General features: G+C 40.1%; 2 protein-coding genes across 13 annotated transcripts in view; one reads left to right on the top strand and one right to left on the bottom strand.

Annotated features, from left to right (window-relative positions):
* The window catches only part of CRACD (capping protein inhibiting regulator of actin dynamics), a 32,142-nt gene extending 19,823 nt beyond the window's left edge, over positions 1-12,319 (top strand). The window contains exons 6-8 of the mRNA XM_023192248.1: positions 5,932-6,122; positions 6,672-6,834; positions 10,510-12,319. Coding sequence (XP_023048016.1) covers positions 5,932-6,122; positions 6,672-6,834; positions 10,510-10,670 — 515 coding nt within the window. The 3' untranslated portion in view covers positions 10,671-12,319. The remainder of the gene's footprint in view (positions 1-5,931; positions 6,123-6,671; positions 6,835-10,509) is intronic.
* Positions 12,320-14,845: 2,526 nt separating this feature from the next.
* Positions 14,846-25,538, bottom strand: part of AASDH (aminoadipate-semialdehyde dehydrogenase) — a 43,133-nt gene continuing 32,440 nt past the window's right edge. For 10 of the 12 annotated variants that reach the window (XM_023192222.3, XM_023192224.3, XM_023192225.3 and 7 more), the window contains 4 exons: positions 21,598-21,761; positions 20,033-20,155; positions 19,290-19,421; positions 14,846-15,351 (listed from right to left, as the gene is read on the bottom strand). In XM_023192222.3, coding sequence (XP_023047990.1) covers positions 14,962-15,351; positions 19,290-19,421; positions 20,033-20,155; positions 21,598-21,761 — 809 coding nt within the window. In that variant the 3' untranslated portion in view covers positions 14,846-14,961. The remainder of the gene's footprint in view (positions 15,352-19,289; positions 19,422-20,032; positions 20,156-21,597; positions 21,762-25,538) is intronic. The other 2 variants (XM_023192228.3, XM_023192231.3) reach the window with 1 other exon arrangement.

The raw sequence follows: 25,538 nt of genomic DNA, 5'->3' as shown, positions 1-25,538 counted from the left end.
GATGTTTCTTCAGATTCAGTGTTTGGGCCAGCAAAGCTGTCAGTTGGATTAGCTTTTGTGCCCCTTCAAAAGAGAACCTTCATCTGATACTTTTTCTTTTCTATTATGCAGAGTGTAGGAGGTAAAGTATGGGTCAAAGCCAAAAGTTGCTCACATTTCCCAGAGAAATTGTCCCCTGAGGTTTTTTTGGGAGGGGTGTTTTCTCCTTTGTTCAAATGTTTAGATTTGGGGCAATTTTTGCAGAGAAATGATTTGTTTCCTCAGGAGTGTTGGTCTGGTTACTTGCCTTTCTTTACAGAAGACCCCATATATCCTTATTTTATTTTATTATTTATTTATTATTATTAATATCTAGAAACAGGGTCTTGCTATTTTGCCCAGGCTGGTGTCGAACTCCTGGGATCATGCATCCCTCCTGCCTCAGCCTCCTGGTAAGTGGGACTACAGGTGTGAACCACCGCACCCAGCTTGTCCTTTTTGAATGGTTCATTTGCTTGGCCTGGTTTCCTGGACAGACATGTTGATCAGCAGTTTGTAGACCATTTCTCTCTAATGATTGCTATTTGTCCTGCTGAATTAGGGGCCCAGTTTTGGTTTTGCCACTAGCGTTTGTGGCACTGGCTTTCATGGTATCTGCAAAGTCTCTTTCACAGCCTTGTCTGCTATGTCACTTGCCTTTTCCAAAGAAGTCATGCTTCTGCTCACTTCTTTCTCTTAGGGCTGTCCCCTTGACTATTACAATTTTCTCCCCAAATCTATTACTGTCCCTGTTTTCCTTCGCAGGGGAGCCAGTGAGGACAGATTCTGGGCTGTCACACTCTGCTATTTGAATTTTTCCTGATTCAATACAGAAATAGCCTGAAAGCAAGAATCAGTCTCCATTCACTGGGGTTTTGTTATGCAGCTTACTGCTGTAGGCCAGGACTGGCCAAATTTGTTTGACTGAACACCCCATCAGGATAAAAATGTTTGGCAAGGACCTCCAATTTATTTGTTGGTTGTATACATGTAGTACCATTGTCAGCTAAAAGCCCTGGAGCACCAGCTACACTTACACTTAACAACAGTGGATCTAAATCTGCAATTGCAAATCATGGTGCTATTTTTTATTCTCTTTGGCCAACTTCTTGTTGGATCTGATTTCTTTGGAAATAGCAGGCAAAGAGCTCATCAGCTCTGCTATTTTCTCATACTTGTATTATTAGTAGTATATTTTCTGCGGGACTTTCTCTGTGCCATATCCCATTTGTCCATTGTGGAAGGGATCGTTTAGTTAAAAGGAGATATAAACTCACCAAACTGCAGAACCTCCCATATGCTACATTCAAGAACCATTGAGAACAAAAAGCGCCCACCGCATGCAGCCCCACATAACCTTCCCAGCTTCCCTGGAGATTCTTTAAACATACCATTTGTTATAGATAGCCTTTGAATATATGGGCTATGGGGTCACTGCCAGTCAGGGTACTAAGTATTAAAAAAGCTTGATTTGGGCCAGGCATGATGGCTCACGCCTATAATCCCAGCACTTTGGGAGGCTGAGGTGGGCAGATTGCTTGAGCCTACCAGGAGTTGAGGACCAGCCTGGCAATGTGGTGAAACCCCATCTCTACAAAAAATACAAAAATTAGCTGGGCATGACGCACACCTGTGGTCCCAGCTACTTGGGAGACTGAGGTGGGAGGATTGCTTGAGCCTAGCAGATCGAGGCTGCAGTGAGCTGCGAACTCACCACTGCTCTCCAACCTGGATGACAGAGTGAGACCTTGTCTCAAAAAAAAAAAAAACTTGATTTTGTTTTTATCCTTACATTTAAAAACAGAGAAATAGGGCCGGGCGCGGTGGCTCAAGCCTGTAATCCCAGCACTTTGAGAGGGCGAGATGGGCGGATCACGAGGTCAGGAGATCGAGACCATCCTGGCTAACACGGTGAAACCGCGTCTCTACTAAAAATACAAAAAACTAGCCGGGCGAGGTGGCGGGCGCCTGTAGTCCCAGCCACTCGGGAGGCTGAGGCAGGAGAATGGCGTAAACCCGGGAGGCGGAGCTTGCAGTGAGCTGAGATCCGGCCACTGTGCTCCAGCCTGGGCGACAGAGCCAGACTCCGTCTCAAAAAAAAAAAAAAAAAAAAAAAAACAGAGAAATAGAAATTCTAATCTTTCTTTCTTAACTCCAGTAAATTGCCTTTCACATTTCCTGTGAAATACGCAACTTTTTTGGAGACCAGTGCTTTATAAAGACGTCTGCATTCCCAAGGCTGGGGCCAGTGAGGACAAATATGTAGGTTTGTAGGGTGTTGACTCTGAATCTACCTGGTGAGATTAAAACAGCAATGATAATCCCCGTGTGCTTGTACTATAAATGCTTTCAGGCCAGGAAGTGTGGCTCACACTATAATCCTGCAGTTTGGGAGGCCAAGGCGGGCAGATCACTTGAGGCAAGGAGTTCGAGATCAGCCTGGCCAATATGGTGAAACCCTGTCTCTACTAAAAGTACAAAAAATTAGGCAAGTGTGGTGGCGGGCACCTGTAATCCCAGCTACTCGGAGGCTGAGGCAGGAGGATTGCTTGAACCCGGGATGCAGAGGTTGCGGTGAGCAGAGATTGTGCCACTGCATTCCAGCCTTGGTGACAGAGCAAGACTCCATCTCAAAAAAAAAAAAAAAAAAAAAAAAAAAAAAAAAAAAAAAAAAAAAAAACCCTTTCATTATACATAGCATCTCATTCTGAAATTCTAACCTGCTTATGGTGGATAGAACAGAAAAATAGCTTAGTATCCCTTTCTCCAAGGAATGCCCTTTGGGAGTAGTGACTAGAACCCTGTGATCCTTGCTCATCTCCTCAGAACTTGAAGAGGCAACTCAGGTAGACTATGATATGCCTGTCCACTGAGTTTAGAATGAGAGAGAATGGGTTTATATTGGAGCAAAATACATTTTTAATTAGGAATGTTGAACTCCTCAATTAGATTACGCAATTGACTATCTTTCAAAACCTTGACTATAATAAGAGATTTTACTGTGTTTGGATGATTTCAACACTAGTCATCCTTCGTGCTTCATCATTTACAAAGTTATTTACATCATCTCTTTCGGTGCTCACAGCACACAGATAGGTAGGTAATCTTGGCTCCATTTTACAGACATGGACAGCAGTATCTGAAAAGTTGAGTGACTACTTGCCTGCTCCCCACAGTGGTAATGATGACACATGGAGGAGTCTTTCCTAGGCTAAGTGATATTCCATTATCACAGCCCCATCATAGTGTGAGTGATGGTCCAGTGCTGAAGCTTCTGAATATATACTCTATGGTATGGGTGACTTTGCCATCTTTGGTGCCTCACATGGAGATGGGAGGTCCTTCCATCAACTTCATAAAATAATAGCAGTAAACCTTCATGATCCCAAAGCAACCTCTACTTTGGTAGCAAAAACCTGTCAGGCACTGGCCTCACCCTAAGGTGGACTCAGTTATATGTAAACTGGATCTGAGTTCCACATTGTGGTCTTTCACTGCCATGTCTTGTGCTTCTAAGAGAACCTCTTTAATGATCTGGGTCCCTTTTTGTCACTGAATCCCAGTTGAGCTAAGCCTGGTCAGCGGACATTTCTCCTACCAATTTTGCCAAATGCAGTATCTTGTCTTTTCTGTCTTTTCATTTTCTTTGGTGTTGGTAGATTTCTGCTGGTCTCTGAGGTTCTGCAGGCAGTTGTGGAGGATAAACAGTTTTATTATTATTCTCCCATTTTTGAGAAGTGTCAAGAGAAGCACTTGTGTGGACCTGGCATTGGGGTGAAACACTGAGATGAAGGAGACCCCCCAAGGCCAGCTCAGCTTCTACATCCACATTGCACCCAGCTGTTCCGGTACTGCAGCCACCATCTTCCCTCCTCCTCCTACCCAGAGATTTCTTTTTTCAAATTAGTCAATTATAAATTTCGTTACTAATACTTTAAAGGCATTTTGACCCTTGCAGTAAACAATAGTCCAAGTTGTTGGCAGCAAACTGGCTGGTTGTTTCAGTGACCTTCCCAAACAAGTTCAGATTCAATGTTTAGCCAGAATCAGAATTCCCTTTGGTATAATAGCTTTCTGTAGAAATCATTTAGATCTTGGCAACTTGGCTTTTAGAAGTTTTCTAAAGAAGTGTTACAGGGACCTGGAGTAAAAAAACAGAAATCTTTAAGTTTCACTGTAAAGCAGAATGTTTGAGGTGATCAATTGTTTTTGATTTTCTGGTTAACTAAAGATGAATCAAAAACTCTTTGAATTTCAGTTTTGTTTTAAAATACTTCTAAGAGGTGTCAGTTTTATTTTCTGTGCTAGATCATAACTTCATTGTTATTTGATGATTTAGGGATATTGCAGTGCCCTAGGCTCATTATAAATATGAATTATCTTTGTACAGCATTATAGATCTAAAGAATGTAGAAAAATAAGCAGAATCTGCCCCCTGTTCCTTTTTGCTTGAATTTCTAATTTGAATTTATTTTCTCATCATTGCTGTTTCTTTTCATTCTGGAGTACAATATAAAATCTAGTTGACTGAGAGCCTTGGAAGTAAGTTTCTGGACTACCAAAGGGTAAACTTCTATTGGATTTCAAAAACAATACCATAGTGAGCCCCTTTCCTTTGAGATTTAGATTCAACAACTGATTATCTCTGAACATGCGTGATTTTTACTTGAAGGAAAAGGAGATTCTTGTCTCATAGGCATAAAAGAACAGCTCACTTTTGTAGTGACCAGGATTTGCCAAGAACTGTTGTAAATGTTCTGGTTCCCAGGATCTCTTTTAATTTTCATGGCAACCCAATAAGGCATGTGCCATTATCATCTCCACTTTCTAGATTAGAAAACTAAAGCTTGGAGAAGTTAAGTAGTTTTTGTAAGATCATCAAAGATCAAATCCAGGTCTGCTCAATTTCAGAGCCTAGTGCTCAACCTGTCACACCAATCCCCTGTGAGGCATTCACCCCCAATTACATAGGTGAGACAGTCAACCGTAAGAAAAACAGAGACTGAAGTCAGAAGGCCTATGTTCTAGCTTCAGAAGCCTGTGTACTAACTGCTGAGTGACCATGAGCATGGCAGTCGTGGCTGGAGTACTCACATCTATTAAATGAGGGCAGTGGACCAAAATCATGGGCTTCCCACAGTGTTCCTCAGCTGTTCCATTAGGCAGAGTGGTGCCCCTTTTTCATCTTTCCGACTTTGGAGTTCCACGTAGTATGTTCTTTGATGGGAAAACCATGGTTCCATGGCTAAAAATAAATTTCATTTAAAGCAGTTAATTAGGGCCGGGTGCAATGGCTCACGCTTGTAATCATAGCACCTTGGGAGGCCAAGGCAGGTGGATCACTTAAGGTCAGGAGTTCAAGACCAGCCTGACCAACATGGTGAAACCACGTCTCTACTAAAAATGCAACAATTTGCCAAGTGTGGTTGTGGGCGCCTGTAATTCTAGCTACTCAGGAGGTTGAGGCAGGAGAATTGCCTGAACCCAGGAGGCAGAGGTTGCAGTGTGCCAAGATTGTACCACTGCTACAGCCTAGGTGACAGTTCAAAACTCTGTCTCAAAACAAACAAACAAAAAAGAATGAATCAAAAAAAGAACAACGAACCAAATACCTATCTGGATCCCCTGGAGGCCTGAGATTTTATGACCCTGGAGATTTATTTTAGTTTTTTCTAATGGAGTAACTTCTTCCATTTCTAGGGAAGACAAATGCCCTTGTTTTTCTGGTGATCAAACATGTTACCTTCCCACCCAGTGGAGCCACTCAGGCATCAGCACAGAGTTTGTGCTAGGAAGGAGCCGGCTGAATATGCCATAGGGTTATTAATATGTCACAAGTTTTAGGGGGTGAGGAACTGAGATAAGTCAGCAGTTAAGTTCACTGCAAACCGGCCTTTGTCTTGTTCCCTACAGAGAAGCCAATGCTTCAGAGCAGGCACTCCTTAGATGGCTCCAAACTTACAGAGAAGGTGGAAACTGCTCAGCCGCTTTGGATAACATTAGCACTGCAAAAGCAAAAGGGGTTTCGGGAGCAGCAGGCGACACGGGAGGAGAGGAAGCAAGCCAGAGAGGCCAAACAGGCGGAAAAACTCTCCAAAGAAAATGTGAGTAGCCTGGGCTTCAGCTGTGATTTTGCCTTCCTGAGCTTAGCTCTCTTTTCAGTCACAAGGATACAAAACAAAAGGCTCGCTGGGCTGGTGGAAAGTACTTAGAGAGGGCTGAACAGTAAATAAACTGACCACCATTAAACCAGGGAAGCATTTTCAGTGTGAAATTGGATTTGGTTTCTTTATACTCTTAGGTTAACCTGATTTGCCATAATCCATGATGTGCTTACAGCAGTGATATACAAGTTACATGAGAAACAAACTTCTTGCAAGGAAACCAGGAGTCTTGTTCCCGTGGCCTGATGTTACAGTCAGTTTGGTGGGATTTTTCTGGGAAAGTAACTTTCCCTGTTAGGCACACTGGCTCTGAGCTGCTCCCTCACCGGGAGCCGTGGTTGAGCATACATGGCTCATACATGTAATCCAGCCCACCGTTGGAAGCAGAGGTCAGGGGCTGGCAGCTAGAAGCCCAGAAGGCCTGCAGGGTCAGTCTTTCCATGTCTTAGGTTGAAAACATGCTTCCCATGACTGTCTCTGCCCACGCAGGTCAGTGTCAGCCCGCAGCCTGGAAGCAGCAGTGTCAGCAGAGCAGGTTCCCTGCACAAGTCCACTGCTCTGCCAGAAGAGAAGAGGCCCGAGACTGCAGTGTCCAGGTTTGAGCGCAGAGAACAGCTGAAAAAGGCCAACACTCTTCCTACCTCTGTGACAGGTAGAGAGCAGGTCCATTGTTTTGTAACTGTAGTTCCAGGTTTCTCTTTGTAGAGCGTGCTTTATATCCTACAGTGTAATGACTAACAGAGCACCTCAAGCATTTCAAAGCACAGGCTGTCTGATAACCTCATTCATAAATGTTGACACTGATTAAGCTCTTGATAAAGACCACCAGGAACTCACCCACTATCAGTGGTGTGTTGGTGAATACTTAACAGTTAGCTCTTGAGAGGGTGGAGAGACCTTTGTTTGGAGCATCTTCAATCCAGTTCAAAGCTATTATACCAATATGATGTCAGCTGGCTCTCTACATTTGTGCACGTTTAGCACGGCAGTATGAGCCATCTCCAGCACCCTGTACCTATATTCTGACAAAATTGGGTTTATTAACTTACAGAAGAACCTTCTAAACAAGGGAAGAGACAAAATTATAGTAAGACTTGGGGTAAAGGGTGAAGTTTAGGTAAAATTTAAATGGAGTAGCATTTTAATAAGTCAGATCAAAGCCATGGTGTACATAAAGGAGATAATACCAAGACTGAGCGGAAAAGTGTGTTCAGGCTTCTGTTTCCTTTAAAACTACAAAGTTAAGATAAATGTTTGAAATGTTTGAGGTCATGGATATCCAACTTACCCTAATTGATCATTACACATTATTTACATGTATTAAAATGCCACATGTAGCCCCAAAATATATACAAGTATGGTGTGTGTATATATATATATATATATATCAATTTTAAAAATACACAAAAGAAAGATAAATGTGGGCCAGGTATGGTGGCTCATGCCTGTAATCCCATCACTTTGGGAGGTCAAGGCAGGCAGACTGCTTGAGCCCAGGAGTTGGAGATTAGCCTGGGCAACATGGCAAAACCGTGTCTCTACTAAAAATACAAAAATTAGCCAGGTGTGGTGGTGCATACCTGTAGTCCCACCTACTTGGGAGGCTGAGGTGGGAAGATTGCTTGAGCCCAGGAAGTGGAGGTTGCAGTGAACCGAGATTGTGCCACTGCACTCCAGCCCGAGCGACAGAGTGTCTCAAAAACAACAAAAACAGAAAAGATAAACGTGTAAAATGTTGTATCTGAAAACCGCTATCCGGAGCTCTGCACCTGGGTTGGAAATGGAAACTGCATCTCTATGTCATGGTGACACTTGGCTCAGATGCTCCAGGCAAAAGTGAAATGGTCTGTTCTCACTGATGTGATTTCACGCAACAGGTTTCTGATGGTCTGTGACTTTACAGAGTAAGGTTTCTCAGCACAGTGTCCATGATGTTAATTAACAACAGCAGTTTTTATATGTTCATGACATGTAAGAGATGTACACATTTAGAAAATATTCTTTATTTGGTTAAAAGGTAAAAGTGATGTAATATATCCAACTATCTTGTTATTACCAATCACTTGGAGGATAGATGACTCTGAACAGGCTCCCTCCAAGGGGTTAATAGGGCATCTGTTTTCCCCACGAGGCTCCACTATTCCCCAAAGGGCTTCTAATCTCTAGACCCAGGCTTTTCTATGCCGTGGTTCCCTGAGGTCAGGAGATATTAAGAGGTCTCACTATTAAAGATATATTTACTACTGGTGACAGAGGGAAGCTTTATATTTGTTTTTTTAGTTTTGTTTGGCATTTTGGGTGAGGGACAGAATCTTGCTGTGTTGCCCATGCTGGAGTGTGATGGCGCCATCTCGGCTCACTGCAGCCTCCTCCTCCTGGGTTCTGCCTCATCCTCCCAAGTAGCTGGGAGTATAGGCACATGCCACCACACCCAGCTAATTTTTGTATTTTTTTTTTTTTTTGAGACGGAGTCTGGCTCTGTCGCCCAGGCTGGAGTGCAGTGGCCGGATTTCAGCTCACTGCAAGCTCCGCCTCCTGGGTTTACGCCATTCTCCTGACTCAGCCTCCCGAGTAGCTGGGATTACAGGCGCCTGCCACCTCGCCCGGCTAGTTTTTTGTATTTTTTTTAGTAGAGACGGGGTTTCACCGTGTTCGACAGGATGGTCTGGATCTCCTGACCTCGTGATCCGCCCGTCTCAGCCTCCCAAAGTGCTGGGATTACAGGCTTGAGCCACCGCGCCCGGCCCTAATTTTTGTATTTTTAGCAGAGACAGGGTTTCACCAAGTTGGCCAGGCTAGTCTCGAACTCTTGACCTCAAGTGATCCGCCCACCTTGGCCTCCCAAAGTGCTGGGATTATAGGCGTGAGCCACTGTGCCTGGCTCAAAGCTTTATATTTGAAAACCACTTTAGATTGCTGTGTAATTTCTTAAGAACCTCATAGGCATTATGTCATTTGATTTTACTTATAGGAATTAAGGGTTCTACCTGTTAGAACCAGAAAGAGAAAGAGTGAGAAAAAGAGAGAGAATGAGTTTCTTTCAAAATAAAGTGAAAGCCCCAAAGTCAAAGAGATCAAATCTTTCTCTGCCTGATTTATCAGAAGTACTAATGGATTAATGCAACTCGGAGTGGTTCTAGCTTAATAAAGCAAGTCTTTATTCTAAAGTATTTTGTCTTCTCAGTCAGTATTTCCTGAGTTCTAGAAACATATGTGTAAGCCACTGCCATAGGCACTAAATATGACTCAAAGATAAGACAAGCACTCTCTCACATTAAGAAGCCTGTACACTCTAATAAAGAAAGTGATACGGTGTAAAGGAACTGTGAGACAAGGATGAAGGTCATGGGAGCTGGCAGGATCTGTGAGACTCAGAGGTAGAGGCACCCAGTGGATGCTTTTGTGGGGACAGTAGCTTTTTTTTTTTTGAAGTGGAGTGTCACTCTGTCATCCATGCTGGAGTGTTCAGTGGTGCGATCTCAGTTCACTGCAACCTCTGCCTCCAGAGTTCAAGTGATTCTCCTGCCTCAGCCTCCCGAGTTGCTGGGATTACAGGCACCTGCCAACAAGCCTGGCTACTTTTTGTATTTTTAGTAAAGACAGGGTTTCACCATGTTGGCCAGGCTGGTCTCAAACTCCTGACCTCAAGTGATCCTCCCACCTTGACCTCCCAAAGTGCTGGGATTACAGGCGTGAGCCGCCATGCCCGGCCAGGAAGGTAGCTTTTAACCTCATCAGCTTAATAGATCCAGTCTGTTGAGTTGATCTTTTTCTTCATGGAATTGACTGGATATCATGCAGGCATAGCTTCTTTATACAGATTAGGCTTCTGGAAATTCTTTGAAAGTAAAACTGACTACTTTGGTTGTTGTAATTCTGTGTGCAAGAGTTATAAACACACAGCTTGCTTTCCTTCATTCTCCTCACTGAGGGAGTCCAGGAATTTGCCTGTCTGTGTTTCACTGGGTTTTCTTTTTTCTGTCTCACACTTCTGATAAATCAAAATATGGCTGGGGTGGGGGGTGTTGGAGAGATGTTCATCACAGGATACAAAATTTCAGTTAGATAAGAGGAATATGTTCAAGAGACCTAAGAGAGTAGATTTTAAATGCTCTCACCACAAAAATGATAACTGTGAGGTTTTGTATATTTTAATTAGCTAGATGTAGCTATTTTGCAATGTATATATATTTCAAAACAATGTTGTACATGACAGATACATACAGTTTATCATGATAAATACATACAGTTTATCTGTTAATTAAAAAGAAAATGTGTAATGTGGCTCTGAACTTACTTTTTCCTTTTCCTTCAAAACAAAACCCAGTGGAGATCTCCGATTCGGCTCCCCCAGCGCCGCTAGTGAAAGAAGTCACCAAGAGGTTTTCCACCCCGGATGCTGCCCCCGTGTCAACAGAACCAGCCTGGCTGGCTTTGGCCAAAAGGAAAGCAAAGGCTTGGAGCGACTGTCCACAGATTATTAAGTAAAGAGTGACTGTCACCAATCCCTACTGCCAGTTATTGGCTCCTCTCTTGCCCTTTTTATTTATTTATTTTTTATATGGGGTAAAGAAATCAAGCTAGGGAAAAGAAGCATGTTTTATAGGCTGTAAAATAATGTTTAGAAACTGAACTGGTGGTGTTCGTTGTAAAGAGTGGATTTGCACAACCCTAGGTCCTGGTGCCTTGAGCTCCTCCTAGTTCTCAAGAGAAAATTCCGTCCACAGGACCACATGAAGCAAAATATCTAAGCTAAGAACTCCTCATGAGAGCCTGCCCATGCCCATTCCATGGCCTTGCACACACACCCACCCACACACCATTCAGAATATGTACTTTTGCCAACCTTTTGTAATGGTTTTTTGATTCTATGCACTAATTTTCTTTGTCCAAAACATTTACTCTACCATGTGTGGGAATGTTTATCCTTTCTGCGGTAATGGTGAAAGGATCATATCTAGCTAAAAGCGAGAACACCCATTCTCCTGAATGCAGTGAGTAACTGGGAATCACAACATTCTGGCTCCCAACTGTGCCCATGTTAGTTTTCATGAGTTTTCCCCACTCTGAAGCTGTAACACAGAAGGCACATCCATTCACATTTTTACCACACTGTGGATTCATAGTGTGAGGCCTCGTTATTCCAATACCCTCCTTAAGGACATGTGAAGCATTTGGCCCAGCTGGCTCCCAGGGAACATTTTAATTTAATGTAGTGAAGAAAGGCAATTCTAGATCAGAGCTACAAGTTTGCTTTCTGTCTCGAGAATCTCCATCTAGGGCAGTGGTTGTTACGATGTGTAGGCTCCCACCCAGGCCTACTCAATCAGAGCCTGTGCGGACTGGGCCAGGAATATGTATTCTGGCAAAAACGCTTCTTATCAATTCTGATAGATCCCAAAGGTTAAGAACTTTGAGACAAACACTGATCCTAATGTAATCTAGTTTTTCAGACTTCGAAGGGGAGGCTCATTCACTCAAAAAGCAACGGTGAGACAGGAAAAATAATAAAAACAACCCCCCAAGCCAGCCATTTATTACAAGAAACAACAGGTTATTGACGTTACATGTTTGAAAATTCCCTTTGGTCTTTAGGGAAAATTAACAGGGAGCCAAGATTTGGAGCCTTTGTAATAAGGACTTCCTGCAGAAAGTCTTTTCTTTACTATAATTGAGTAATTCATATTTAGAGTCAAATGTCCAGTAGCATTTCTAATTTTGAGCATTCACCTTGCTACCTTTAAAAAACATCTGAGTTTTAAGTGGCCTTTTTATTATCATACACATGTGCATACAAAGAAGGGACTTGGCAGTTTAAAAGCCACATATATTCACTTTTATTTCCCTAAATTTACTTTACGTGAAACGTAGACATACCAGCAAACTCACATATTGCTGGTGCTAACCTTGTATTTCATAGTGTTGGCATATTCCCCTTTTCTTAGATTCTTACTCCAAAATATAGGTACACAGGTACACATCCTTTGCTCTGTGCAGAGGGAATTACGTCCTTTTTCCTCACCTACTAAAACGTGCTTTATTAAGTATCCATCATTACTATATGCTCGCTCAATATGCAATGTGCTGTTATTCTACCATGTACCTTAAATAAAGGATGATGGCAAAGTTACTTACCATGTAGAAACCATTTTCTTTCTAGAAACAATGGCTCAGCGTCACTGTAGCAGCTGGCGTGTGTGGTCAAGTGGATAGTTGTACTCTTGCAAGTTGGATTTAATATTATATATACTGGACCTTCAGACTGTTAAAAATCAATGTAACTTTTTTTTATTGCTGTGGCAAGCAATTAGTATTTCACTGCACGTCTTCCATACTAATGTTCATGTCTAAATCTTGTATGTAGGCATTTGTTAGTTCCAATGATTTCCTCACTAATATAACACTTTTTAATGGAAATGTTTCCACCTACAGCCCTGGAATGATAATGCTACAGTAATTCTTCTGAATTGACTTTTTCTTTCATCCTGTCAGCTTTGGACAATATCCCAATTATGGCAGGGAACAGGTGGGGAAATAAGATCAGTTACAAAAAATGGTAGTTGTGTCAACTTTGTATTGGCTGGGATATCACTGTGCCCAAACAAAGTAGGCGAAATACCTCAGTTAAAATTTTTCCATCAAAGTCTTTAAAAGAAGAGTACACTGAAGAAAGGGCAGTCACAGTACGTACTTCTAACAGCTTCTAAAGGGTACTTGTTTAACATGTCATTTCAAAATCACCCCGAATTTGCACTAAATACCAATGAAGTGTTATTTTGCTTTAGTTGTGTTGCAGTCTTCAGAGCAACAAACTATGGGGGAAATTCTGCAAAAACATATAAAAAGTTCAAGACTTTTTTTTAAAATGAATGATTACTATGTTAAATGCAAGCTTTTTTTTTTTTTTTTTTTTTAATTTAAACAAACATACACTTCTCCTGGCAAGGTTATAGATGATTAACCTCTGTTCATAGACTTATATATAAAACTAGAGGGTTTTTTGTTTACTTTTTTAATTTTTCAAGTGCAATTGTTTCTCACACAAACATTATTAATTACTATTAAATTATCATTTAGCCAGTTATCTGCAAATGTATAGTATGTATTGTCTCTTCTTGTGACGTTTAGTTTAATTGCTTATTTTAAAGCAGAAACATTAGTTACAAGTGTCTTAATATTTTTACCAACAGTAAAGTTAGAGACTTAATGAAAATACCTTAGTGTGATTTTAATATAATTTGGATATTTTGGTTGTATAAAGTTTTAATGTAAAATGTCCATTATTGAAGGGAAAAGATCTTTCAATAAAAAATACCCACGAGACCTTTGGCACTGATGGAATTTGATTTCAATGACTGTCTACAAAACAATCTCATTATATTTACATAGCTTTTGTTGAACAAGAACAATTTCAAGGTGTTGTATTATATTTTTTACTAGGTATTTTTCGAGAAAAATAATGAACAGGGGCAAATAAAATGTTTGTCTCAATCCTAAATTGGAATTGGTCTGGGTCTCAGACAAAAGGATTGTACAGCCTCCTCACAGCATGGGCTACTCAGCAGCAGCAGCAGAAGCAGCAGCTGAGAGCACGTGAGAATTTGCAGCTTATGGCCACACATCAGATATACTGACTTACAGGGCCAGACCCTGGTGAAATGAAAAGTGAGTTAGGCATGTGAGCACTTGCCTTGGCTGCCAGAAAACTTAGTAAGCAAGGGAAATACTATTTTAATGCAGTATTTTTAAAAAATCAAAATTAATGCAAAAAAAAAAAAAAAACCAAACCCATTCCATGATGAGCAAAAGATCAAAATTTTAAGGAAAGGGCATTGCTAGGAACAATGAACGCGTGAAATCACCACGTATAAACATGAAATTGCACTGTGTTTGGGGCACAGTGTGTGTGTATATTTTAGTCTACATTAGTACTTCATTAAAAATAATTAAGGAACGTAATTTGATAACTAGATCCTGCCTTTGAAAAACCTTTTGCCATGAATGGCAAATTCATGTAATAAAGACGGTTTTTAACCCACTAAGTATATTCTGATCCTCCCCCTGGCCCCGCCGGGATCTTTTTTAAAGAAAAAAACATAAAATTAGCCTAATGCATTAGGGTTCTCCATAGAAACCTAGCGATTAGGAGAGCTGTATTATGAAAATTGGCTTAAGTGATTATGGAGGCTGAGAAGTGCCACCATCTGCCATTTGCACACTGGAGACCCAGGAGAGTGGTCCAAAGGCTTCAGAACCAGGAGCTTTGATGTCCAAAGGAAGGAGCAGATGGATACATCTCAGCAAGAAGAGAGCATTTGCCCCTCCCCTACCTTTCCGTTCCATTCAGGCCCTCGTCAGCTTGAACGATGCCACCCACATTGGCACACTAGTGAGGGAGGACCTTCTTTACTCAGTCTACTCAATCAAATTCAAATGCTAATCTTTTCCAGAAACAGCCTCACAGACATACCCAGAAATAATGTTTTACCAGCTATCCGAGCATCCCTTAGCCAGTCAAGCTGACATATAAAGTTAACCATCACACCTAATTAAAAGTGTTACTAAATATATTGATGTGTTTTGTTCTCTCTTTGTAAAATCTTCTGTTGTTCCTATGGGAAGTAAAATATAGTTGTTCTCCAACCAGGTGTAGTAGACAAGTGTCCGTTTCTTAGCCAAAATATAATCTTTAATATAAAATAAGACTATCCACATGCTCTATAATGGTAAAATATTTTCAAACATTCACATTTGTTATATAAATAAGGACTGTATTTGATTATTTTTTATTGCCACCTAATAAATCCAGACAATAAACATAATTATCTCTACACCCAATAATGAGCATTGATTCCAGGACCACAGGAGAAGAGAAGACTTCTCCAGGAAGTTCATAAACACTTTGCAATTGTCCACTCTGAGATTCCAGGATCCACAGTTTCCCATCAGTAGATGCTGCTGCCAGCAACATTTCATTGCTGCCATTGCAGTTATGGAAAGCAAACGGTGTTGCATAGACCCTTGAAGTAGTTTCAAATTTCCATTGCAGGTGACCTTTCATGTTACAACAGTAGATAAAGCGATCATGGGAACCAAAAAATATTTTTTGCTCTGATGGTGAGGTACACGGGGATGAAAAGATTGGTCCACTGGTACAGAACTGCCAAACCTATAACAAGTAATAAAAATAAATATAATTCATTCATCTAATTGCTCCAATTCTCCCTTAAAGCTCTATGAGGTTCTTAATGCAAATCTAAGAGATATAGGCTATTTGAATGGTAACTATACACAGACAAAATGGCTTTTTCTGAAAAGAAGCACTCTGACACTAGATCTCTGTCCCAGTGGTAAAATCTAAAATCCAAAACAAAATATACTGAAGTGTTGTTACCATGTGATTCACTGCCATGCATAATAAGTAAAATTAATTTTGAGCTCCAAGAGTTAGTATTATTCAGAGACACTGAGTTCAAAGGTAAAACTACATTGAGTTTTCAATATATCTTTTTTTTTTTTTTGAGATGGAGTCTTGCTCTGTTGCCCAGGCTAGAGTGCAGTGGCACGATCTCGGCTCACTGCAACCTCTGCCTACCGAGTTCAAGTGATTCTCCTGCCTCAGCCTCCCGAGTAGCTAGGACTACCAGTGCGTGCCACCACACCCAGCTAATTTTTTGTATTTTTAGCAGAGTTGGGATTTCACCATGTTAGCCAGGATGGTCTCGATCTCCTGACCTCATGATCCACCCACCTCAGCCTCCCAAAGTGTAGGGATTACAGGCATGAGCCACCACACCCAGCCTTAAATGTATCTTATTAAAAACTGGGCCAGGTGAGGTGTTTCATGCCTGTAATCCTAGCATTTTGGGAGGCCAAGGCAGGTGGATCACCTGCAGTCAGGAGTTCAAGACCAGCCCGGCCAACACGGTGAAACCCCGTCTCTATTAAAAATACAATAATTAGCCGGGTGTGGTGGCAGGCACCTATAGTCCCAGCTACTGGGGAGGGTGAGGTGGGAGAACCACTTGAACCTGGGAGGCGGAGGTTGCAGTGAGCCAAGATCATGCTACTGCATTCCACCCTGGGCGATACAGTGAGACACTGTCTCAAAAAAAAAAAAAATGTGAGACCAGTTTTCAATGTATCTTATTACAAACTATATATTCTTTTTTCCAAATGTAGGAAAAAAGAATTAATTGCGCTGAAAGGAAGAGTTCATGGGCAATGATAAAAAGTTGTAAGTTGTGGCCGGGCACGGTAGCTCACATCTGTAATCCCAACACTTTCAGAGGCCAAGGCGGGTGGATCACCTGAGGTCAGGAGTTTGAGACCAGCCTGGCCAACATGATGAAACCTCGTCTCTACTAAAAATACAAAAATTAGCTAGGCGTGGTGGTACACACCTGTAATCCTAGCTACACAGGAGGCTGAGGCAGGAGAATGGCTCTAACCCAGGAGGCAGAGGTTTCAGTGAGCCAAAATCATGCCAGTGCACTCTAGCCTGGGGAACAGAGCAAGACTCCATCTCAAAAAATAAGATTAAAAATAACAAAATTCATATGGAACCAAAAAGACCCAGAATAGCCAAAGCAATACTGGGTAAAAAGAACAAAGTTGGAGGCATCACAGTGACTGACTTCAAAATAAGGCTAAATGGCACTGTATTGGTATAAAAAATAGATAGCTCAATGTAATAGAATGGAGAACCTAGAAATAAATCCAAGTAGTTACAGCCAACTGAGATTTGAGAAAGGTGTCAAAAATACACAATGGGGAATGGACACCCTCTTCAATAAATGGTGCTGGGAAAATTGGATCTCTACATGCAGAATAATAAACCAGACTCCTCACTCTCACTGTATATAAAAATAAACTCGAGATGGATTAAAGACTTAAATATAAAACCCAAAACTAGTTAAAACTCCTAGAAGAAAACATATGGGAATCACTTCAGGACACTGGTCTAAGCAAAGCTTTCATGGCTAAGGCCTAAAACAAAAACAAAAATAGTTAAGTGGGACTATATTAAGCTAAAAAGCTTCTGCACAGTACAGGAAACAACAGAGTGAAGAGACAGCCTGTTGAATGGGAGACTATTCATCCAACAAGGGACTAATATCTAGAATATGAGGAACTCGACACAACAAGTCCTATTAAAAAGTGGGCAAGGGAGATGAACAGACATATCTCAAAAGAAAACATACAAATGGCTAACAGGTATATGAAAAAAACACTCAACATCACTAATGATCAGGGAAATGCAAATCAAAACCACAATGAGGTATCATCTTACCCAGTTAAAATGGCTGTTACGAAAAGAACATAACAAATGCTGGCAAGGATGTGGAGAAAAAGGAACTTACACTGCTAGTGGGAGTGTAAATTAGTGTAGTCATCATGGAAAATAGTATGGAGATTTCTCAAAAATCTAAGGAGAGAACTATCACACCCAACAGTCCTACTACTATTTACCCAAAGACAAGAAATCAGTATATCAAAGAGACAATCTTCACTCCCATCTCCCATGTTTACTGCAGCACTATTCACAAGAGCAAAGATATGGAATAAACTTAAGTGTCCACCAATGGATGAGTGGATAAAGAAAATGTATATATAGATGAAGTGAAATACTATTAGGCCCTAAAAAACAAGGAAATCATGTCATTTGCAGCAACATGGATGGAACTGGAGACTTTTATCTTTTTTTTTTTTTTTTTTTTTTGAGACAGAGTCTTGCTCTGTTGCAGGCTGGAGTGCAGTGGCGTGATCTTGGCTCACTGCAACCTCTACTTCCCGGGTTCAAGCGATTCCCCTGCCTCAGTCTCCCAAGTAGCTGGGACTACAGGCGCACGCCACCATGCCCAGCTAATTTTTTTTTTTTTTTTTGTATTTTAGTAGAGACAGGGTTTCACCATGTTGGCCAGGATGGTCTCGATCTCCTGACTTCGTGATCCTCCTGCCTCGGCCTCCCATGGTGCTGGGATTACAGGCGTGAGCCATCATGCCTGGCTACTGAAGATTTTTATCTTAAGTGAAATTAAGCCAGGCCCAGAAAGATAAATATTGCATGTTCTCACTCATATGTGAGAATTTAAAAAGTTGATCTCATGGAGGAAGAAAATGGAATGTTAGAAGTTGGGGGCCGGGCATGGTAGCTCATGCCTGTAATCTCAGTACTTTGGGAGGCTGAGGCAGGTGGATCACTTGAGGTCAGGAGTTCGAGACCAGACTGGGCAATATGGTGAAACCCCATCTCTACGAAAAATACAAAAATTAGTCAGGCATGGCAGCATGCGCCTGTAGTCCCAGCTACTTGGGAGGCTGAGGCAGGAGAATTGCTTGAACCCAGGCCAGCCTGGTGACAGAGCAAGATTCTGTCTCAAAAAAAAGAAGAAGTTGGGATTGGGTTGGCTAATAAAAAAATAAAAACAGATTAATGAGTAAAAACATATAGTAAGAAAAAATAAGCTCTGATGTTCAATAGCAGAGTAGGATGACTATAGCCAACAACAATATGTTGTGTATTTCAGAACAGCTAAAAGAGAAGACGTGAAATGATCCCAATACATAGAAATGATAAGTACTCACGGTGATGGACACCACAAACACACTGACTTAATCATTATACAGTCTATGCATGTAACAAACTATCACATATGCACCCCATAAATAGGTACAAATGTCTGTATCAATTAAAAGAAACCAGGGGTTTTATTTCAACTTTCATAATCTCAGTAGAAGTTATAATAAAACATGCTAAAAACTGGTAATATTTTTTAAAATTGGGGGAGAGAGATGACAAAAGAAGTGTAACAATGTTTGTGTAGAAATCTTTTAAATCTACTATGTCTTCTTTAAAAAATTAAGAAATCCATGGCTTCACAACTAAAATAGAACTACTTCTCAACATCTCAACACCATGAGTTGAATAATGATGTTTAAAATGTTACTTCAGTTGTCACCATCTGCTTTGCCTTTGAGAAAAATAAATTTAAAAAAATATATAAATAGAACTATAGATATATAAAATTTCTAGTCCTATTTTTTATATATAAATTTATATAGATATATAAAATTTTATATATAAAAAATTTCTCGTTCCATTACCTGTTCTCCAAAGTGAGTAAAGCAGAGTAAATTCCCATCTACACAGCCAATACAAATATACTGTGAGCAACATCGTGGGGAAGAGAAGAGTGGTTTTCCACAGGAATGTTTCCAAATAATGTTCCCAGTAGCCTGTCATAGGAAAAAGCAATTCACAGCATTTTACATCATCCTACTAATCAGTTACCCTTTAAAAAACAAACTCATAATCTCCTAGGGGTAGAACTAAAATAGCAGAAAACGCTATAGGGGTAAGCAGACATAAATGAAGCTGGTATACATATATTAAATCAATCAGTGCTATTTATGAGAACTAGGAAAAAGGCTTGCAATAAAATCAGCAAAGAAAAACACTAGCACCTAAGAGCTATCCCTATGATGGACATAAAGTTCTTAATATGATGAAAAAAAATCTGTCAATTTTGAACCCGGGAGGCAGAGGTTGCAGTGAAGCCGAGATCGCACCACTGCACTCCAGCCTGGGCAACAGAGCAAGACTCTGTCAAAAAAAAAAAAAATATATATATATATATACACACACACACACACACACACACACACACACACAGGAATTTAAATTTTCTTATCTTTCTAGATCTCGTATCAATCATTTTTAATGAATTCTAGTTTGGTGTATGTGGACTACTATAACTGAAAACTACTCAAACTTTCAGAGCTCAAAGCAAAAATTTCAAAACTTTAAAGATAGGTAATAAAATCAATATGTATTATTTTATGCCTACAGGATTTACAGCCAGTAAAAGTCCTCCCAATGTAGCAAAATACAAATGATGTGGAATCGGGTTCAAACACGGAGAGGAAAAGACAGTTCCTCCACATTTTGACTTCCAAACACACTTCTTTCTCTGCAAATAAGAAAACAAATTAATTTGTTTTTGCTGATGGTTAACAAATCCATATATCCTACCCTTCATGATATTATGTCTGTTTAGTCAACATACGTTTTTTCTTTAGTATAAAATACATGCCTATTATGGAGAATCAGATTAATATAAAGACAAAGGACACCACCCAGAGACAACCAGTGTTAACATTTTAGCATTTTCTCATTTCTTTTTGGGGTATGGGTGTGTGTGTATGTCTGTGCGCACACATCTGAGAATATGTGTATATACACACACATGATTTAATATAGTTGAGATCATTCTGAATATACAACTTGGTATCACGTTTTGCTCACTGATTTTGTAATATTATTTAAATATAATTTTAATGCATAATATCCCATATGAACATAAATAATTTCTCTACCTTATCATTGAATGTTTTTTGGAATTTCTAGGTATTACAAACAACTTAGAAATAGGCATCTTAATGCATATATTTGACTATATTTCTGATTATTTTGCCAGGATTTCTAAAAAATAATTTTATTGGACCAAGGATATGATATTGTTACCTACGGTCAAATCAAATCATTTTCATTAGAGGCCTCACTAGTTACAACCTCTTACCACTCTCATCAGCATTTAATGTTATGACGAATATGTTTCCTAATCTAATACCATTTGTTTTTCTATCTCAGAGTTCTTAATTTTCATTCCTTTGATTATTAAATTTATGAACTATTTATACACATTTACTAGTCATCTCTTCTTTGGGGTCCTGTGTATTTATGTCCTTTGTTTATTTTTCTATCTATCTGGATCTTTATATTTTAATAATTTGTATTTGATCTTCATTTTCATTAATATTTATAAACATAAATGAATTTCCACCTTTTTCACATCTATTTCAAAAATTTTCCCAGCTTAATTTCATAATTCTTATATAACATTTTAATTTTTATGTAATCAGGTCTTAAAATATCTTATTGATATCTTCCTTTGTCATTTTTTTCTACTGTCAAGATGATAATCCTAAATTCTTTACATTCCAAAACTCTGAGTAGCACACTTATTTGTGGTAAATTTGGTAATGAAGTTAAAAAGGTCTTAAGATATTAAGACTTAATTAATGCTTTATTCTTCCCAGACCACAGTGATAAGCTTGGGAAATAGTTAATATCTGTTCCAAGGCTCAACTGCACCTGACAGTTACTCACTCTTCTTCTAAGTATTAGAAATTTAATGCTTCTATGCTTATGATATTAGACTAATGAGGTAAATTTTTTTTTTTTTGAGATACAGTCTCACTCTGTCACCCAGACTGGAATACATTGTCACAATCTTGGCTCACTATAACCTCCACCTCCCAGGTTCACGCAATCCTCCCACCTCAGCCTCTGGAGTAGCTACCATTACAGGCATGTGCCACCATGCCCAGTTAATTTGAGGTGAATTCTTACATAAATATCTAAAGCATATGCATGCTGGTCATGAGATCCAATGTAAATGAGTCCTGTGGTTGGATCCATGGTTGCTGAGCTTTTGACAGCATCTCCAGTAGTAAACATCCAGTATTTTTCTCCACTATTACTTTTCAGAACATAAACTAATCCATTATAACAGCCTGCCAAGAAACAAAGCACAAAAGATTTGATATAGATATATTACTGGAAAATAATTCTTTAGCCTATATCATGCTACTTATATTCAGTCCTCCTCTTATACATAGGCTCTATGATCAGCTTGTCTGGCTTACATTTTAGCAATGTAAAGCAGAAACTGAATTAGTAATCACTTGTGTAAAATATCTACTTAGTAGATATATCTTGTCTTTTAAAAGTACTTCACTAATTTTTTTACATACTTATTTTTAAAAAGTGCTTCACTACTGAAAAAATAATAAAGCACACTGTGGTGGAGAGAGATTTTTGACACATCTGGATTCAGATTTCATCACAACTCTCATTGGGCATTTAAATCACCCAGTGTTGCTAAGCCCCAAATTATTCATCTGCAGAATGTGGAGTCATCTACTTCCAGGGTTACTGTGACAATTCAGATAATGTGAATAAATGCCCAGTGCATAGAAGGTGTTTAAGAAGTGCTAACATTAACAGTCAATGTTCATTGAGCATTTACTATGTGTCAGGTGCTATTCTAAGTATGTTACATCTATTAATTCATTTAATCCTCACAGTGAAGTAAGTACTATTATAACCACATTTTATAGATGATAAAATTGAAGCACAGAGAGACTAAATTACTGGGGGAAAATTACACAGTTCATATGTGGCAGAACCAAGATTTGAATCTAAGAAGTCAAGCTCTAGAGCCTATGCTCTTAACAACTAAACTACTTTTCCCAAATTGCTGCTATGGATGAGAAGACAGGGCAGGAATCCTTGACCTTGGTGTAGTCAAAATAACCTAGCCGGAAGTAGAGATTGTTCAAATTTACAAAGTGAAGGTCACTGAAATTCCCTGGAGATCATGAAAATCAGGAGAAGTAGAATTTGGGGACAGCTATTTAGGGCAATTTCATTGACGTCCACTCTCTAGATGGCTCTGCCTATGGCCACTGCCACTCATTTGAGACCCAATTCCCAATGTACTTTTTATGCTTTTTTTCCCCCTGGCAGTTATTAGTTAGTAGCAAGGGAGTAGTGACCAGCTCAGAGATGACAAAGAGAAATGTCCTACATAGTAGAGCACCCCAGAACTCACCTGGCTAAAGATTTCTGTCAATTCAGTTTAATTCCAAAAGACAATACAGAAGAAAATTTTTTGAACTTCGGTTAGGCAAAGATCGCTAAGATGACACTGAAAGCATGACCCATTAAAAAATGAAAATGGACTTCATCAAAATAAAGGACTCCTCTTCAAAAGACACTATGCCACTATGCTAAGAGAATAAAACACAAGCCCCAGGCTGAGAGAAAACATGCAAAACATATATCTGATAAATTATTTGTATTCAGAATACATAAAACAATTCTTAAAACTCAATTTAAAAAACTTAAAAATGGGAAAAAGATTTCAATAGACACTTCATAAAAGATATACAGATAGCAAAAGAGCTTATGAAAAGGTGCTCACCAGAACATGGTGGCTCAGGTCTGTAATCCCAGCACTTTGGGAGGCTGAGGTGGGCAGATCGCTTGAGCCCAGGAGGTTGAAACCAGCCTGGGCAACCTACAGAAGCTCTGTCTCTACAAAAGTTACAAACATTAACCAGGTGTGGTGGTGCATGTCTGTAGTCCCAGCTACTCCAGAGGCTGAGGTGGGAGGATCATCTGAGCCCAGGAGTTCGAGTGTGTAGTGAGCCATGATCACGCCACTGTACTCCAGCCTGGGTGACAGAGCAAGACCCTGTCTCAAAAAAAGGAAAAAAAAAAAAAAAAAAAAAGATGTTCAACATCACTAGTCACTAGGGAAAGGCAAATTAAAACCACAATAAAACACCACTCATGATTATTTCAATGGCTATAACAAAAAAAATTAAAGCTGACAATACCAAGTACTAGCAAGAATGTGGTGCAACTGGACCTTCACACATCGATGGTGCAAACGCAAAACAGTTTAGTCACTTTGGGAAACAATTCAGCAGTTTCTTATCCTTCAGCTGTATTACTGAAAGTGTCCTGTAGTATAATTTTAAAAATGCTGTTGTTTAAAGGGGAAGAAGGAAGGATCAAATTCAGATTCAAGTAGACTGCTGCTAGGATAGCACAAGTAGGAAAAGTTATTCCTAAGCCTTTAGTCTGAAAAGTTTTGATGAAGATTCCATGAGCATATAAAATGAAACCTAACATATCTGGGAGAGTAAAAAGAGAGTTGTAGTCAGGGGGAGATACTATACCCAGGACCCCCATATTCCTAATAAAGTCACCTATACCTTAATGAAACTGAGCAGCAGGTAGTAGCTAACACTTACTGAGCACTTTGAAAAAATGCTCGCCAGACATGGTGGCTCACGCCTGTAGGGAGGCTGAGGTAGGTGGATCGCTTGAGCCCAGGAGTTTGAGATCAGCCTGGGCAACCTGCAGAAACTCTAACTACAAAAAATTCAAACATTAGCCAGGTGTGGTGGCACATTCCTAGCAAGGCACCAATGGATTCATAAACAATTATCTCATTTAATTCTCCCAAAAGCTTGATAAAGATTCTGGTGGTTTTAAAATATGTCCAGGAGGCCAGGCGAAGTGGCTCACACCTGTAATTCCAGAACTTTGGGACGCCAAGACGGGTGGATCACAAGGGTCAGGAGTTCAATACCAGCCTGACCAACATGGTGAAACTCCAACTCTACTAAAAATACAAAAATTAGTTGGTTGTGGTGGCGTGTGCCTGTAGTCCCAGCTACCCAAGAGGCTGAGGCAGGAGAATCACTTGAACCCGGGAGGCGGAGGTTGCAGTGAACCGAGATCACGCCACTGCACTCCAGCCCGAGCGACAGAGCCAGACTCCGTCTCAAAAAAAAAAAAGTCCATGAATTCTTTGATGCACTTCCTTTCAAGAGGTGGAGCCTAATTCTCTTCCCCTTGAGTGTGGCTTGAACTGAGTTATGCACTTTTCATTTATTTATTTATTTCATTTATTTATTAACAGAGTCCTGCTCTGTTTGCTCTGACCAGAGTGCAGTGGCACAATCACCACTCACAGCAGCCTCAACCTACTGGGCTCCAGTGATCCTCCCACCTCAGCCATTCAAGTAGCTGGGACTATAGGCATGTACTACCATAGCTAGCTAATGTTTGTATTTTTTGTAGAGACAGAGTTTCTGCATGTTACCCAGGCTGGTCTTAAACTCCTGGGTACAAGTGATCTGTCTGCCTTGGTCTGTCAAAGTGCTGATATTACGGGTGTGAGCCACCACGCCTGGCTGAGTTATGTACTTCTACTTAACAAAAGAAAACAAAAAATGATGGTATGGAATTTGGGACACTGGGTCATAAAAGGTACTCTGTTCCTCCTTTCCTGCTGTCTCCTGGATCACTCACTCTGAGGAATGTTAGCTGCCATGTTTTAAGGGCAGTCAAGCAGTCTAGAGAGAGGAGCATGTGACAAGAATTGAAGATTCCTGTCAGAACCAGCAAAGAACTGAGGCTTTCTGCTAATAGTGATGCAAATGAGCTATCTTGGCAGATTTTCCAACCCAAGTCAAGCTTTCAGATGGCTATAGCCAGAACTGTCAGCTAAGCTGCTCCTGAATTGCTAACCCATAAAAACTATGAGATAATAAATCTGTGTTGTTCTAGGTTGTGAGTTTTGGGGTATTTGCGATGCAGGAACACATTTTATTATTATTCCCATTTTACCCACAAGGAAAGTGATATTCTAAGAGGTTCAGTAACCTGCCAAAGGTCACAGACCTCATAATAGCTATAGAGATAGGTTCAAA

Source organism: Piliocolobus tephrosceles, chromosome 3 (genome assembly GCF_002776525.5).
Source record: "Piliocolobus tephrosceles isolate RC106 chromosome 3, ASM277652v3, whole genome shotgun sequence".
In the NCBI taxonomy this organism is placed as follows: domain Eukaryota; kingdom Metazoa; phylum Chordata; class Mammalia; order Primates; family Cercopithecidae; genus Piliocolobus; species Piliocolobus tephrosceles.
This window is presented reverse-complemented; position numbering and strand designations above follow the sequence as displayed.